This window comes from Lynx rufus, unplaced genomic scaffold (assembly GCF_022079265.1).
Source record: "Lynx rufus isolate CCGP_SWC_20201006 ecotype Redwood Valley unplaced genomic scaffold, mLynRuf1.p SCAF_16, whole genome shotgun sequence".
Lineage (NCBI taxonomy): Eukaryota > Metazoa > Chordata > Mammalia > Carnivora > Felidae > Lynx > Lynx rufus.
In genome coordinates, this window is record NW_025814830.1 from 2227417 (window position 1) to 2245292 (window position 17876).

Sequence of the window (17876 nt, forward strand, 5' to 3'; positions counted from 1 at the left end):
GACTTCTCTTCCTCCTTTTTCCTAGAGCATTTCTCTTAGGAAACTTGTAAGTTTTCTCTGCCTGTTCGGAATGTATGTATGTCTTTTAAAAGCTAAATAAGACTCTGGCCAACATTGTAACTCAGGAATGTTTGCTCAAGGATCTGGGAGTCAACTCTTTGAAATGTAAATATCAAAGGAGATAATACATTTATCTCCTCCCAATTCCCGCGGGAAGATAGGTGCCTAACTCAGCAGGTGCCTTGCTCCCAGTTTCAAAACTCCCTCCAGTCATTAATATGAGAAGTTTGTTTTCTCTCTGGATAAACCCAATTAGCTAAAACAAGTGGCCACTCTGCTTACCTGATAATGTTAGGATGAGCTATGTGTGACGAATGGTGTCGTCATGTCTTCTTGAGGACAACTTATTATCTTTCTTGAGAACATGTATGTAATCGGTCGTATCCGCTTGCTTGTCTTCTATGACAGGGTAAGATTTATCTTTGCAATCTCTCAACAGATTGCCTGTGATGCATGTCACATTCTGGTTTAAAGCTTACTCACTAATGAAACGGTTTTCTTTCCTACTACCTTTGTGGAGAGGATTGCTGGGTTGGGAGATGATTTTATTTTTAATTGTATTCCCCAATACCTCCCGCCAGCAAAAAGAGCTTTGACTTACACCATTTCCAACTTGAAAAAGGAAAACATTTCGGCTTCTAATATAAGTGGCTCTCACAACTCTAATCTTTTACTTCAAGTTGTTTGAAACATTAACTTCAAATAGCCAGGAGGCCGCTCGGTCCACGAGATACCAAAGAGATTCAAAGAAACTCAAAAGCAGGGAGCAAGGTACTTTAGGGCTGAAAGTGCGGAGAAACGTCCAGGGGCGGGACGGAGGCCCAGACCCTACGCCTACTTCGGCCACGCCCCTTCGGCCGCTCACTTTCTGTCCAGTCCAGGCCACTGTCCAAGGCCCGTCCCTGGGCGCCCCCCCCCCGCCCCCGCCGCACGCTGCGCACGCGCAGTTTCCCGCAGACCCGGAAACGGAGCTAAGGACACCCTCCGGTGGGTCAGTGTCAGCTTTTCTGATTCAACACTGGTGTTTGCGATACACCTGCCCGTCCCCGGCCTCCGATCCGCAACACCCGCAGTTCGGGGGTCACCACGTACGATAAAACCCCCTTCAGGCGCTTGTGCTGCGCCCGATGATTCTCGGCAGGACCGTCAGATATTCCAGGCCTGGGAGCCCCACTGCGGGTTCGGGGGTCGACGACTATTTCGAGTTAAAGTCTCCGAGGCGCGTCCCCGCCCCCGGCCGTCCGCCTTCGGTCCAGGTAGACCGCTCCTGCCGCGTCTTTTTCCTGCTGAAAACCCTCCCGGGACTCCGCACTCTCTGGCCCTTTCCCCTTCGCGTCCTCCCTCTCTGGCCCCCAGGCTGCTCCTCTCTCGTCTCCCCCAGGCGCTAGTGCAGACCCAGAAGCCACGTCTCCTTGGCCTTGGGGTTCTGCAGGCACCACCCCTCTCCGGACACCCCCTCCACCTACGCGACCTCCGGAGCCGGGCCCCTCCCCCGTTAGTACTCCACTTTGTACTCACAGCCTTGGGAGCTTCTTCCGCACGATTCGCATCCACCGGCTGTGCTTGCCATGGTGTGTTTCCACTATTGAAGCCGCCCTGGAAAGTGTTCTTCGCGGGCAGAGAACTTTTTTTTTTTCCATAGTTGTGAGTGTCAGGGTTGGGGGCGAAGCAGAGACAGTCTGAGGGAGGATGAGTAAAACTACGTGTGAGAGAAAGGAAGAAAGAAAGAGTAAAACAGGGAAGAGCAGGTGGATGTGGAGAGAGAGTAAGAGTGGAGTGAACCACAGAAAAGTAGAGGGAGAAAAGAAAGTAGAGAAATCTAGATTAAAAGGTGTCTCCAGAGAGGTGAAGGGTAGCACACTGGACGAGAGAGATCTTAACCGGTGATGGGAGTGGGGCAGCAAGGAGCAGGCACATCAGAATGAGAGTGGGGAAGGAATAAAAGAATTGGGGCCGTGGCAGATAGAGGTGGTGCTGGGACAGAAAGAGGGGCAACGGTGACAGAGACAGCGGAGGTACAAACAGAGCAGGGAGGGAATTCCCTGGCTTTTAATCCTTTCATTGGCTTCTGGTTGTCCTCGGGACAAAAATTCAGACTCCACTGTATGGCGACAGCCTAGAGCTCTGCAGGTGGGGTGACCTTCCAGAGTTGGTCCAATGTGAGGGAAGGAAAAGCCTTCTCTTTCCTGCTTCGACCGGACATTGGACACTGGCTGGTCAGCCAGGTGCTGTGGTGAAGAGGCCGTTTACAAGGAGGGAGTGAGCTGTCCAGCAATAGCAGCCAGACTGACAGCTGTGGGGCAGTTTGTGCCTGAATCCTGAGGGGTGGATTCAGGAAGTGCAGCTAGTGTTTCCGTGGTTGACCTGTGGGGTCTCTTAGGACCCATAAGGGTTTAACGGGAAATGTCACCATTTGGGGGGTAATCTGTGGTGGTTTTGGTGGGGGAAAATCTCATTATTTCAGGCAAAGCATTCCTGAAGGTATCACATGTGTTTTGTGGGATACAGATGACAGTTGGGGGTGTTCCAGAAGGTCCTGGAGTCTAGTTGGAGTGTGTGGATCATTGCAGACATTGCTCTTGTATTATGGCGTCGTGGAGGTGCCTGACGTTGGGGTATGGTCTCCAAGAGGGAACGTGTCGAATCCTGGGTTGGTGGGTGTCTTCCTGACAAAATAAGACTGGTATTAGGAACATGGCGTAGGATCTTTGGGCAAAGTGCGTAGCTGATTAGGAGGTTCTGTCGTGTAATATTGTGTGTGGGGTGTGCGCTGGGAGTGTAGCACAAACAGCATGGGAACCCGCAGGAGTGTCTGAGTCAAGAAGGCAAACAGTGGGGGACTGGGGCCCAGGAGGTGGGTGCTTTCACTGAGGCAGGCTTGCTGGAGGTGGGTCTCTGGGAACAGCTGCAGAACGGCTGTGAGGTCCAACAGTACGACAGCCTCAGGATCCTTTGGACCCTGTTCATCAATTTTTACCTCCAGGCAATTATTTGGTTCAGCATGTACATATGGCGATATCGTCCCATCTTTAAAAAAAATACACAAAAAAGAGGCTTTTACTACATTCTCCCATCTTTATTTTTATTTACAAAAATTTTTATTTTTTTTTTATTATTTTTTTTTTTTACGTTTTTTTATTTATTTTTGGGACAGAGAGAGACAGAGCATAAACAGGGGAGGGGCAGAGAGAGAGGGAGACACAGAATCGGAAACAGGCTCCAGGCTCCGAGCCATCAGCCCAGAGCCCGACGCGGGGCTCGAACTCACGGACCGCAAGATCGTGACCTGGCCGAAGTCGGACGCTTAACCGACTGCGCCACCCAGGCGCCCCTTTACAAAAATTTTTAATATTTATAAGAGACAGAGAGAGAGTGGGGGAGGGGCAGAGAGAGACAGAGACACAGAATCCGAGGCAGGCTCCAGGCTCTGAGATGTCAGCACAGAGCCCGATGCGGGGCTCCAACTCACAAGCGGTAAGGTCATGACCTGAACCGACTGAGCCACCCAGGCGCCCCTTTTCTCGCACCTCTAAAATAAAGAACCTTCCATCAGCTACATTCCCCGTGGTGGTAAGTGCCCTGGGGTGTGCTCCATTTTAGAGCAGAATACACTAAACACTTGTTTATACTCTGCTTCAGATCTTGGTTCCGGTTCTGTTTCATATCCACTGCGCCACTGAGACTCTCCATGTCCGAGTCACCAGGGACCTCCCCACTTCTCAGTCCAGGAATTGGCTTCCCCTTCTCTTCACGCTGGTCCCAGCAACAGCACGCCAGGCTCCTCTTTCTGAAGCACTCTTCTCTTGGTTTCCACATCACACTAGTTTTTTACAAGTAAAACTACCACTTACCTGTTTTAACGTTCTTCTCCATGTTCATGCATCCGTTCCCGGTGCCTGTTTCTCCTAACTCCTTGGTCTCTGACTGCAGGAGCACCTCTGGGCTTAGCCTTGAAAACCCTTCTCACTTCCTGCCTTTCCCCCTCGCCCCATCTCATGACTTTCAACACTGATGTCTCCTTTCACTGTTCCACCAGACTTCTCCCCTGAAACCAGGGGCCTTTACCCAGCTGTCTCCTCGATGTCTCTGCTGGGACAACAGCCTGGTATCTTCACCTTAATATGTCCAAGAGTGACCCCCCCAAACTCCTCCAAACCTGTCCCTTGCAGTCTGCCTCTGCATATAGGGTGACCCTGTATTTCCTGGGCTTAGATGGGCATCTTGACATTACTTGTTAGTGTTTTAACTTAGGACACAATAAATAAAAATCAGATGTTTACTCAAAATGGATAAGGGAATACATGAGGTATGGGGGACATTTGGAAGAATGCAGTCCCTTCTGATTTGCTTCCTTTAATACTTTCTGATCTTACCTCCTTGTCTCCTCTACTCACCCTGTCCAGCTGCACAGGCTTCTCTGTCCTTTCTGGAGCTCAGAACACCACTACCTTAGGGTCTTCACATGGGTGTCCTTCTGCCTCGAAGTCTCTGACCCCTCACGTGCAGGTGGTAAAATCTCTTCTTTCCTCTGGTCTTTGTTCTGATATCACCTCTCAGTGGCGCCTTCTCACCCCCGCTCCCTTTAACATTCCAGCCACGCCCCCACCCCCAATTCTGGTCCTTGGCATCTCTCTCCTGCTCCTTCCCCTTCCACTGGCTGGATATTCATGACGGCAAGGCCCCTGGGGATCCAGAGCCAGAAGGGGGATGTGCTGGGTGGGCCTCCTGAGTGTGCTCCACCCAGCTTCACGCTGTAAATCTGAGGCTGTCTGCAGATACAGCTCTTGTGTTCCTCCCAAAGATTCCCTTCAAATGGCCAAGGGGAGACAGGGCCTGATCTCAGTCCTAGTTAAAGTGCCTCGGGGGTTTCTGATGTGTCTCCAGCGCTGAGCACCAAGGCTGTGGTGCTCCATGTCTGAGGCTGACATCAGCCCCTGACCCAGGGAGAGGTGAGGGGGCCCCGCTCTGCGTGGGGTGTGATCAAGGCGGGCCTGTGACCTGCAGGGGAGGGTCAGGTCCCGCCCAGGTCCCCACTGATGCCGTGTGCGGGGGCGGGGGGGGGGCTTCACCAGGGCGGGAGCCGGTTCTGAAGAAGAAGGGTGGGAAGGTCACTTGCTGGCCTCTGGAGGAGTCCACTGTCCCGGCCCCCCCCCCCCCGTGTTTTCACACGGAGAGGCCTTCCCGTGTGAGGCTGCAGGACGGGAAGGAGCCAGACTGACTCAAAGCATTAAGCTGCATTTTCTTGACACTTAGGATTGAATTCCCAAGCCTGATCCTGCCTGAGGAAGAATCCTGGAAAGGGAGGAAGAGCAAAGGAAAGGAGTCGGGAATGGCCGTCTGTCAGGTGAAGTCATATCCTGGGTCGATTTCCTGTCTCTCATTCCTGCAAGGCCCTTCTTGGACTTGCTAACCTTGTCTGAGTCTGAAGTGTTTGTCCACACTCCCCCAGGCCTTCCCCCCACCGTCCCTCTCCTCTGCACTTAGATTCCAGCTCGTTGTGACCCAGGGACCCGAGCCTGTGAGGGGGCTGCACTGGGCACATCCTGAGGGGCTTCGCAGCAGGCGAGTGGAGACGGGTGGTGTCAGTGTGGCTGGGCTGCAGGGGGTGTTTAGCGGCCGCCTCTGGACACACAGTAGGCTCTCTGTCGACCAGGATGAAAGAAGCCGTGTGTGGAAGTCCTGGATTCATGTGTAGGAAGAGTTGGAAGATTCTGGAAAAGAAGAGTGGTAAGAAGAAAGCAGCTCTGCCTGACCTTGTAATGCATTCAGAGCTAAACAAGTGCACCATGGTGTTTCTGGTTCCAAACTACTAATTTAGAATCAAGTTCAGAAATCAGCATCCGTGATAGTGGATGTTTTATTCCATAGTTGGTTTTACAGTGTGGAGTCAACCTAATCAATGGTAAAGGTTTTAAAAAAATCATTCTCAGCACATCTGTCCCAAAGAGACCATGGCGTTCCTACAGCAGCTCTTGTGAGGCAGATGTTTTAGGTGAAAATGGTGTTAATTTAGCCCAGATCTGGAGCATAGAACTTTATCTTCACCATCAGAGAGGCTGTAGCCATCTGGTTCCAACATTATTTTTAAGTATTATATCTCATTGACCTTAGACATCACATGAGTGGGTGACATGTATTGATTGGTTGATTGAATAAGCTCCAGACCAAGAAGCAACTTAGGCATGAAGATGTAGTCAGAAGGGGATGCTCTTCCCTGTCACTTCCCCACCCTTCATGTCTCAACAGGGAACTGATGTTGTCAGTTCTGTGGCAGGAGTCAGTTCAAACCTGATACAAATGCATTTAACACTGGTATAAAATTTTAGGAAATCTCGATGAAGTTTGTCGTAACATTTTATTATGCAAATTAGAAAAATTTACATAGCACGTCTAGACACTGTTTTCATGTTAATCAACACAATCAGACACAGCTTGCTCATTTAGAGCCTCATTGGATCATTTTCTTAATGGGGACACACGGGGACCTTTCCCATTTTTCGCTGATGTAAAGAATGCCACGATGGCTGTGTAGGAGTAGGCCGGCCTCTCTGCAGATGTCTCAGGATTTCTCTGGGTCAGGCAACTCAACGTGTGATTACTGGATTAAGGACAGTGCATTTCACATTAGGATAGATTCTGTCCGATATGGTCTCCTAAAGCTACGAAGTACCCCATCCCACAACAACACGTGAGATTTCCCCCCTGATGTAAGCAAAATTGGTACTGTAATCTCTTTGTGTTTGAAAATTGGGGAGAAATTGACAATCCGTTGTATTTCCATTTTCCACCTACTTGTAACTTTCATTAGTTTTGTGGGAATAAAACCTGGATTTTCATACTTTGCTGTTCTCCTTTGATACATTTTTAAGGGCTATTTTATGGCTTAATTCTTTACACACAGCCTTGTGTCTTTATTTTATCAGTGTTTTGCAGTGAAATGTAAATCTTTCCTTCTTGCCCTCTACTTTCTGATCTTTCTTAGGCAGATCTGAGCTAGCATAATCTCAAGGTATTATGTTCTGTTTAGTACTCTTTTCTTAAAATTATCTCCTTAAATTGGCTTTTTGTATATATCTGGTAGTTATTTATTTCATTGATTGTAAAGTTTCATGTAACACACACACATTAATAGGTTCATATGTTTTTTGGCAAATCTCTCCATTTAATTTTTGTTTTCAAAATTATTTTTCCTCAGCACAATGGCCATTGTTTCGTTTTTTTAAATCCCACATTTCTTCTGCATTTGAATTGCTCTGAGTTTCTAAATCACTGAGGTCTTTATGTCACCACACCTCCAGTAAGAATTAGGTTTGGGGGCGCCTGGGTGGCTCAGTCAGCTGAGCATCTGCCTTTGGCTCAGGTCATGATCTTGTGGTTCATGAGTTCGAGCCCCGCATTGGGCTCTTTGCTGACAGCTCGGAGCCTGGAGTCTGCTTCAGATTCCATGTCTCCCTCTCTCTCTGCCCCTCCACTGCTCATGTTCTCTCTCTCTCAAAAATAAAAAAACATTAAAAAAATTAAAAAACAAAAAGAATTAGGTTTGTCAGTTTTTGGTCATGTCTTTGTTATGTCCTTCACATAGGTTGGGAAATGTCTTGCAAATAGGTTCCTCAGTGCAACTTCTAATGGGAATGAGTGTTTCCCCCCAGCTGGGCCCAACTTAGGCATCCAGAGCAGCGGTGAATGGCAGGAGCCTGGCTGGCCCACCTACCTCAGCCTCACCTTCGGTGGAAATGTTTCCAGTGCTTACTGTGGATTGTGATGCTTGGTGGAAAGTTCTTCCTCAATAAAAACGTTTCAGATGTCCTGTTTGGTATGATTTAAAAAAAATTTTTTTTTAACATTTATATTTTGAGAGAGACAGAGCATGAGACGGGGAGGGGCAGAGAGAGGGGAGTCCCAGATTCTGAAGCAGGCTCTAGGCTCTGAGCTGTCAGCACAGAACCAGATGCGGGGCTCGAACTCAGGAAGTGAGAGATCATGACCCGTGATCTGAGCTGAAGTCAGATGCTTAACTAACTGAGCCACCCAGGCGCCCCCCGCCCCTTTCATGTTTTTGGTTTTTTTAAATTTTTAATCATCCAATATTTCTTCAAAGATCTGCTGTGACCAACCTGTGTTCTATTTAGTTCAATTAATGTACATTAGTAAAGTTCATCAACCCGAATCCTTTTTTTGTTGTTTTTAGTGGAATAAGCTCCATTTGATGCATACATTCCATAATGGCTAAATGTCTGACTTTAAACGAAAACATGTATTTATATCTTTGCATATAGTTTGTCACACCTGAAGTTACCTCTTGTGCTCCAGAGCCACTAGGTGTGTAGAACTGTCACTCAGGAGAACATCAGGTGTACAGCGTCCATATAATCAACCACGTGTTGGATATTTTTCATTTATATCGTTCTTTTTATTGTCCACAAAAATGGGAAGTCTACAGTGATGTAGTGGATTCGATATCCTCTGATGGAAAAATGTAATGAAACAAAATTAGGGACCTAAGAATTGCTCACAGTTACCTGTTCTTGCCCAAAATGATATGTCAGAACATTCACTTTCGTTGAATCGGGCCTTACACTGCTCTCCCGCTCATATTTTGTGTGAACAGGAGAACTCACCCCCAAGGATCCGTGGTGAAATGTGTTTTTCATTTCAGGAACGGTTGACCTTCAGGGATGTGGCCATAGAATTCTCTCAGGAGGAATGGGTGTGCCTGGACCCGTCTCAGAGGGCCTTGTACAGGGACGTGATGCTGGAGAACTACAGGAACCTGGTCTCCCTGGGCAAGGAAAACGTCCCTCCAGAAGTCGGGATCTGCCCCAGTGAGTCTCTTGGGAGCCCTTGCTCTGCTTGATGGAGATTGAGGCTGGGTTCATTTTGAAATGAGAACTTCTATGAGGCGGCATCCCCTTCCGCTCCCCGTTTCGTCAGATGGTCTGCCCACCCCACCCTAGATTAGTGGTGCCTCCAGAAGTTGAGGAAGAACAAAACCTTATGGCAAACTTTAAAAAATGTCTCATTCTGGATCCACTTAGATCCGTGTACTTCTGACTCAGTAGTTCTTGGAAGAGAGCTGGATATCTATGTTTTAAAAATATTCCATAAGCATTCAGGAGAGAGTGAAGAGGCCTGTGGAATGTTTTTCTAGACATCTGTAACATCCTCTCTCCTCAGCTGAACAAAGGGCTGGAATTGGATTCTGGAAAAGATACAGCACATCACATTCCTTACTTTTTTTTTTTTTTCATTCCTTTCTTTTTATAAGTAGGAATCTCTCTGTCTTGAATGATATCTCTATTTTGGAGCAAGGGAAAGAGCCTCAGACTGGAGAGCAAGGTGAAAACAGTGAAAAAAACAAACGGGTGGGAACATAGGCAAGAGCTCAGAAGGGCAGAGAGGAGGCCGCACCGTTAATGGTGTTTGGGGAACTCTCTGCCAGTGGGGGAGTTCTGTGGGAAAACAAATGTGTCTTTCTTGTGAGCTCTCAAAGGAAAAGTTTGCTTCCCTTCCCCTCATCACTCCCTTCTTCAGACATGTAGAAATGCATCCTCCTAGCCCCCGGCTCATGCAAAGACCAAGGCAAAATCTTCGTCATGACCTGTAGCACTCTATTAAGTGCCCCATGACCTCTTTTTTTTTTTTTTTTTTTTTTAAGATTTTATTTTTGGGGCACCTGAGTGGTTCAGTTGGTTAAGTGTCGGACTTCGGCCTAGGTCGCGATCTCGTGGTTTGTGGGTTCCAGCCCCACGTAGGGCTCTGTGCGGACAGCTCAGAGCCTAGAGCCGCTTCGGATTATGTATCCCCCTCTCTCTCTGCCCCTCTCCAGCTCGTGCTCTGTCTCTCAAAAATAAATACATGTTAAGATTTTATTTTTAAGTAATCTCTCCACCTAACGTGAGGCTCGATCTTACAAACTCAAGATCAAGAGTTGCACGCCCCCTTGCTGAGCCAGCCAGGCGTCCATGGCCCTGTGACCTCTTTTGTTCCTTGACCATGAAGGGCACTAGGGGGCTGGTTTTAAGGGGTTCTCTTTCTCTTTCTCATTCTTTTCTAGTTCTCATTCTCTTTCTTTCTTTTCTCATTCCATTCTTGTTCCCAGTCCACACGGGTCAGAGCTGAAGCCTCCTCAATCCTGGCATCAGGACTTCTCTAGGATCATCCTCAATCTGTGTGCTTAGGATACCTGCTCCTGGTGTTGGAAAACATCAGCATCTGTGGGCCCAGAGCTCTCTGCCTCTTCAGGCCCTTTCTTCAGTTTTGCTTTTGCCCCACATTAGAGTGTGTGTCATGGGGGTGGGTGGGTCTCTCAATCCAGCCCTGAAACTGCTTTGACTCAGCAGCAGTATAAGCACGTCCACACCACACTATACTGTAAGTTTCGCTATGTTATGTGTTTTTGTTACTTTTCTCTCAAAGTATTTTCTACTTTGCTGTGTGATACCTTCTTTGACCCATGGGATTTTTTAAGCGTTTAAAGATCTTCATGTATTTACATCCTTTCCAGTTTTCCTTCAGTTACTAATGTCAAGTTTCATTCTTCTGTGGTTGGAGAAAATATTTTGTCTGATTTCACTCTTTTTCAATTTGTTGAGACTTACTTCACGGACTGATATATGGTCTGTCCTGGAGACTGTCCCACGTGCAAGTGGGGAAGAATGTATTTTGCTCTTATTGGCGGGGTGCTCCATATACGTCTGTCAGTGCTTGCTGGTTTATACTCGGCTAAAATTGTCTGTGTCCTTCCTGAATTTCTGTCTGGATGTACTCTCCATCATTGAAAGTGAGGTCTGGAAGTCTCCAAATACTCTTCTACAACTATTTTTATTTCTCCCTTCAATTCTATAAATATTTGTTTCATATATCTTGGGGTTCTCTTGTGTATATGTTCATATTTGCTGTAATTCCTTAATGAGTTATACTTTTTAAAATATATATTGTCCTTTGTCTCATAACAATTGTTACTTAAAGTCTGTTTTTTCTGATACTCCAGACACTAGGAAAACAAAAAATTCATTAGATTCGCATTGCTCTCTGAGCCCACAGTATCTCCAAGGTATGCCTGTATATAAAAACTTTCTTCTTTTATTTTTTATTTTTTTTAGTGTTTATTTATGAGAGAGACAGAGCGCGAGCAGGGGAGGGGCAGAGAGAGAGGGAGACACAAAATCTGAAGCAGGCTCCAAGCTCTGCACTGTCACCACAGAGCCCAATGCAGGGCTCAAACTCACAGACTATAAGATCATGACCTGAGCTGGTCAGATGCTTAACCGACTGAGCCACCCAGGCGCCCCTAAAAACTTTGCTTCTATAAATCCTGTCCTTCTCTCCTCTGCTGCTGTCACAAATTCTGTATATATATTGTGTGACCATCAGTGGTTCACATTTAAATCACAGATTTTAAATACTGTTTGATGTTGTTTTAATCAATAGGGAAAAAGAGTGACAAACCGAAAACACAATACTAACCTTATACTCACCAGTCTACTGTCTTTATTACTGTTTCTTATTTCTTGATGTGGATTCACGTTTTTGTTTCTTCCTTCATATTAGCCTCAAGCATTCCCTTTACTAATTTTTTGTTAGACTGGTCTTCCAGCAAGGGACTCCCCAGTTTTGTTTTGTTTTGTTTTTCTGGCAACGTTTTAACTTTTCTTCTATTTTTGAAGGATAGTTTGAAGTGTGTAGAATTCTTAATAGACCTTTATTTCTCTTTAGCACTGTGAAAATGTCATCCCGTTGCCTTCTGGTCCATACGGTTTCTGGTGTGAAATCATTGGGTAATTTTATTGACGATCTCTTTTACCAGAGGAACTACCCTTTGCCGCTTTCAGGGTTCTGTGTCTTTGGCTTTTGACAGCTTGATTATGAAGTGTTTCACTGTGGGCATCTTTCAGTTTATCTCACTCGGGCCTTGCTGAACTCCTTGGATATGTTTGTCGGTTTATGTACTTCACCAAATTTGGGAATTTTTCTGCCTTATTACTTCAAATATTTTTTCTGCCCATTTCATTCTGTCCTCTCCTTCTGGGATTCCCATGATCTGTGTTGGTACACTTGAAAGTGCCCCGCGAGTCTCTTGTTCCATTCATTTTTCTTCATGCTTTTTTCTTCTGCTGAGACTGAGTAATCTCAGTGGACTTAATTTGTTCAATTTGCCTGTTCAATTTGGTGCTAAACTCCCTTAGGGCTTTTTCCATTTTAGTTTCTGTACTTTTCAGCTCCAGAATGTCGATTCTGGTTCCTTTTTCTAATTTCTGCCTCTTTCTTGATATTCTCAGTTTTGAGAAATATTGCTGTCATTGGGTCCTTTGGTTATTTGCATATGGTCTCTTCATAGTTCTTTCAGCATAGTTCTTTCAAAATAGTGACATAAATTCTTTGTCTAGCAAAGTCTGATGTCTGGGCTTCCTCAGGGACAATCTTTGTTAAATTGCTTTTCCTATGTATGGGCTATACATTATTGTTGGTTTGCCTGCCTCATAATTATGTTTTTAAGTTAAACATTTTGAGTATTATGACAACTCTGGAAGTCACATTCTCCCCTACCCATACCCGCACCTCAGCATTGCTTATTGTTGTTTACTGCAGTTGCTGTTGTCTGTTTAGTCATTTTTCTGAGTCAGTTTTGTAAAGTCTGTATTCTTTGTCACATCTGGTTTGCTTAGTGGTGAGCTAGTGATTAAACGCATAACTTCTCAAACACCTGGAACCAAAAAAAACCAAAAAGCAAGAGACTCCTAGTCTTTGGAAATAGATTTTGTACGTTTGTTTGGGAATACCCAAAACTCAGCTTGGCGGTTTACAGTGGGGTCTTAGCCTTTACCTCCTGCTTCTGCCGAGCCTGAAGGTTAGCAGGAGGTGAGGCACAGGGTCACCTCACGTGTTTTCTGAGCACTGGCCCCACCCTGGGAATGTGCACGACTTAGATTCCTAGGAACGTGTAGCTGTTTTTCAAAGCCCTTATTCCCCAAAGCATTTTACTCCCCAGCCCTTCATCCCTGGCTTTACAGTGTCTTCTCTTGGCCCCAAGTGTGCCATCTGCTAGTATACTTGCCTTTAAATATGCTTGTCAAGGGGCGCCTGGGTGGCGCAGTCGGTTAAGCGTCCGACTTCAGCCAGGTCACGATCTCGCGGTCCGTGAGTTCGAGCCCCGCGTCGGGCTCTGGGCGGATGGCTCAGAGCCTGGAGCCTGTTTCCGATTCTGTGTCTCCCTCTCTCTCTGCCCCTCCCCCGTTCATGCTCTGTCTCTCTCTGTCCCAAAAATAAATAAACGTTGAAAAAAAAAATTAAAAAAAAAATATGCTTGTCAAATGCACACCACTCCCACCCCACCTGGCAAAGCACCTCTTGAATTCGGCAAAGGCAAAATTTTTGAGCCAGTTTTTCAGTGAGCCACCAAGCAGATCAAAGTAAAACCCACAATTCTTAGAGAATCAAGTCTGTTCTGCCACTCCCAGTACATGGGACCTATAGCAGGAACATGGGCTGCCTCTATGCTGTAGAGAATGGGATTGGGCCAGGGGAAGTTAAAATGTTAAAATCTCTCCAACTGAGATCAGCTGCCTTTTTCTTAAGTACCTACGTGATTGCTGTAAATCTTTGTTTGGTTTCCAGAACTTTGATAAAGTTGATTCTGACAGTTTTTGCCAACTTACTTGCTGTTTTTATAGAGAGATGGACTTAGAATATTCCACGATTTTCATGCTGTTACTTTTACCCAGTTCTTTACAATACTAATTATCTGAAAACTGACATTTCAGAAGCCACTGGGCATGTGTGTAACTTAGACTGCTATGAATATGTGGAAGCTTTTCTCAACATGTTTTCCAATTCTCATATTGTGTGCTCTTTCTGGAATATAAGTCCTTTCCCTTGTTATTAAGAGAGAAATCATTAGAATTCCAGTCTATAATTGTGTGTAAGTGTGGTTACTTATTATTTACCTGTTGGATTTATCTTGGTTTAATTTAAAAATTTCATTTATTAACTTGTCATCTACAGATTAGGAGTTTCAGTATCTAGTATGGAATATGACTGCAATTCACCAATTGTTAAATGTTCTAAAATGCCTATTCTGCATACAGCATAGACAGTTTTAGAGTAGATATTAAGAATATTTTCTTATTCCAATGATGTATTAAATTCTTCTTGACTTATTACCTTCTTATTTTTACTTTTATAGTTTGTAACTTCCAGGTATTTATCTTATTTTTTTTTGAAAGACTTTATTTTTAAGGAATCTCTATACCCAACATCGGGCTCAAACTCATGACCCCGAGATCATGAGTCACATGCTCTACCGACTGAGCCAGCTAGGCACCCCTAATTCATATTTTTATGGATTGTCATTACTTCATGTAGAATTGTGCCTCATCATTTATTTGCATACAGTAATTATACTGTAAATATGCATTTGTATAATATGTTTTCAGTACAACACACCTATTTGTCTACTGGCATTTGGTGTGTGTTTTGACGTGGTGGGCAAAGAATACACTTTCTTTCAGAACTTACATAAGTTTACATAATGTGAATGATTTGGTCATAGGGTGTTTCAAAGTAGGTTTCTCTTAATATAATTCGAAATACATGTTATCTTTTATTAAAAGATTCTATTCACTTTGCCTTCTTAAACATTTACAGACTTTGGTTGAGAAGTTTTTATTTCTTCAATGTAAGTTTTACTTTTAGTGTAACATCCATCTTGCAACTCTAATTAATATGAAGACTTTTTTTTTCATATATATCTTTCAGATAGCTCTGCTACATTCGTGATCAAGGAATTATTACCAAAGAAAGACATTAATAATGGAGAATTATACCCATCAGTGCTCTTGGGAAGACCTGAAAGCCATGGCCTTGAGGATTTTGACTTCAGGGAAGTCTGGGGAAATATGTATGAATTTGAGAGCAAGTGCGAATATGAAGAAAGAAATTCAAAAGGAATGCTTGTGACAGATAACCTAAATCTCAGTGGTCGAAGAGATAAACAAGACAGCAAATCCTGGATTAATTTACCTTTAAAGCACAGTGTTTCTTTAAGAAAAAGTACATATCAATATTTTAAACAAGGGAAATCATTAATAAAGAATTTGTTAAAAATAAAGACCAATATAGTCTATGCAGGAAACAAGTACACAAAATGTTTTGAAAATAGAATTGCATTAAGCTCCCAGTCGCATCTGGCTGAATTATTTCAAACTGAGGAGAAAATTAGTGGATGTAATCAAGTTGAGAAGTCTGTCAAAACTTGTTCCATTTTGCCGCTTCAGAGATTGCCTCCTAGTGTCAAAACCAACATTTGTAATAAATATGGAAAGGTTTTTATGTGTCCTTCATTGCTTACACAGCACCAGAAAACAAAAGTTAGAGAAAAACCATACAAATGTAATGAATGTGGAAAGACTTTTAGCCATCATTCAGTCCTTACTAGTCATCAGAGAATTCATTCTGAGCAGAGACCTTACAAATGTAATGAGTGTGGTAAAGCCTTTAAGCAGTTCTCAAACCTCACAAGACATCAGAGAATCCATACTGGAGAGAAACCATATAAATGTAATATATGTGACAAGGTCTTTAATCAAAATTCCCACCTTACAAACCATTGGAGAATTCATACTGGAGAAAAACCACACAAATGTCACGAATGTGGTAAGGCTTTTATCAAGTGTTCAGACCTCTGGCGTCATGAGAGAATTCATACAGGAGAGAAACCTTACAAATGTAATGAATGTGGTAAGGGTTTTACCAAACGTTCATATCTTTGGGATCACAAGAGAATTCATACTGGAGAGAAACCATACAAATGTATTGAATGTGGCAAGGTTTTTAGGCAGTGGTCTACCCTCAGGATTCATCGAAGAATCCATACTGGCGAGAAACCTTATAAATGTAATGAGTGTGGCAAGGCTTTTAAGCAATGCTCACACCTCACTAAGCATCAGAATGTACATCCTGGAGAGAAGCCACACAAATGTACTGTGTGTGCCAAGGCTTTTATCCACATTTCAAGTCTTGTGAAACATCAGAAAATTCATTCTGGAGAAAAACCATACAAATGTAATGAATGTGGTAAGGCTTTTATCCAAAGTTCAAGTCTTGTGGATCATCAGAGAATTCATACTGGTGAGAAACCTCACAAATGTAATGAATGTGGTAAAGCCTTTACTGTGCGTTCAAGCCTAACTAAACATAAAAAAAACCATACTGGTGAGAAACCTTATAAATGTAATGAATGTGATAAAGCATATACACAGCTTGTACACCTTACTAGACATCAGAAAATACATACTGAAAAGAAACATGATGAATCAGGTATACATGGTAATGCTTTTATTCAAAGCTCAAGCCTGGGGGATCATCAGAGAATTCATGGAAGAGAGAAACCTTACAAATGTAATGAGTGTGGCAAATCCTTTAACTGGTGTTCACGCCTTACTCGACATCAAAGAATCCATACTGGAGAGAAACCATATAAATGTAATGTGTGTGGCAAGGCTTTTAGTCAAAATTCAAACCTTACAATTCATCAGAGAATTCATACTGGAGAGAAACCTTACAAATGTAATGAATGTGACAAAGCCTTTAAGCAGTATTCAAGCCTCATAAGACATCAGAATATACATCCTGGAGAGAAAACACACAAATGTACTGTGTGTGGGAAGGCTTTTATTAAACGTTCGCACCTCTGGGGTCATGAGAGAATGCATACTGGAGAGAAACCATACAAATGTATTGAATGTGGCAAGGCCTTGAGACAATGGTCTGACCTCAGGATTCACCAAAGAATTCATACTGAAGAGGAACCTTAGAAATGTAATGAATGGTGGGGTACTTGGGTGGCTCAGTCAGTTAAGTGACTGACTTCAGCTCAGGTCATGATCTTGTGGTTCATGAGTTTGAGCCCTGCATTGGGCTCCATGCTGGTGGTGCAGAACCTATTTGGGATTCTCTCTCTCTGTCTCTCTCCTCCTGTCTGCCCCTTCTCCACTCTCTCTCAAAATAAATAAACTTTTTAAAAATGTGAGTAAAAAAGAAACGTAATGAATGAAAATCATTTAACCATTTTCCACAATACACTATATATCAGAGGATTTATACTAGGGAGAATTAAGTCTAGTCCAAGATTAATCAACCTCAGATGTTAAATTATTCACAGTAATTAAAAGTCAAATCATTTAAGACTCATGAGATGAGTGTCAGTGGAACAAGGTGATCTTTAGTAGTGATGTACCATTTATTAAAAAAATTTTTTTTAAGTGCCATCTTTTTTTATTATTTTGAGAGAGAGAGGGAGAGAGAATCCCAAGCAGTCTCTGTGCTGTCAGCACACAGCCCAGTGTGGGTTTCAAATTCATAAGCCATGAGATCAGGACCTGAGCTGAAACCATCAGTCAATGCTTAACCCACTGAGCCACCCAGGTGCCCCTGTACCATTTCTTTTAAACCTACTTTTTTTGTTTTTAATTTGAGGTTTCTTAAAAAGCCTACATTACTATTGATGTCTTTCAACCTGAAGTTTGGTGTTCTACTTTCATTACATGTTTTTTTTGTGTGTTACCATGATGGTTTCTGGGAGCAGATCAATATGATAAAAGGGCCTACTTTATTAAATGAGAATCATTCTTATCCATGTATCCTGAAGGAACACTGAATTTTAACATACAATGTTGTGTGGTATTGAATGAGAAAATGGGTTGGGCAGAGAATATATGTCAAACAATGATGTAAATAGTATGTTCAGGATCCCTTCTACAGATTTGTCAGTACAACAGAGGGCCACTGGATTATCAGAAACCACTGTTGTGCCAGATAGC

The 17876-nt window shown here is 43.8% G+C and overlaps 1 protein-coding gene across 1 annotated transcript; it reads left to right on the top strand.

Moving 5' to 3' along the window:
- The first annotated feature begins 1041 nt into the window (after positions 1 to 1041).
- LOC124510816 (zinc finger protein 677-like) lies at positions 1042 to 16906 on the top strand. Its single transcript, XM_047077475.1, has 4 exons — positions 1042 to 1316; positions 5314 to 5404; positions 8717 to 8882; positions 14815 to 16906. The coding sequence occupies exons 2-4, from the start codon at positions 5390 to 5392 to the stop codon at positions 16869 to 16871; spliced, it is 2238 nt and encodes a 745-aa protein (XP_046933431.1). The 5' UTR covers positions 1042 to 1316; positions 5314 to 5389; the 3' UTR covers positions 16872 to 16906.
- Positions 16907 to 17876: the final 970 nt, after the last annotated feature.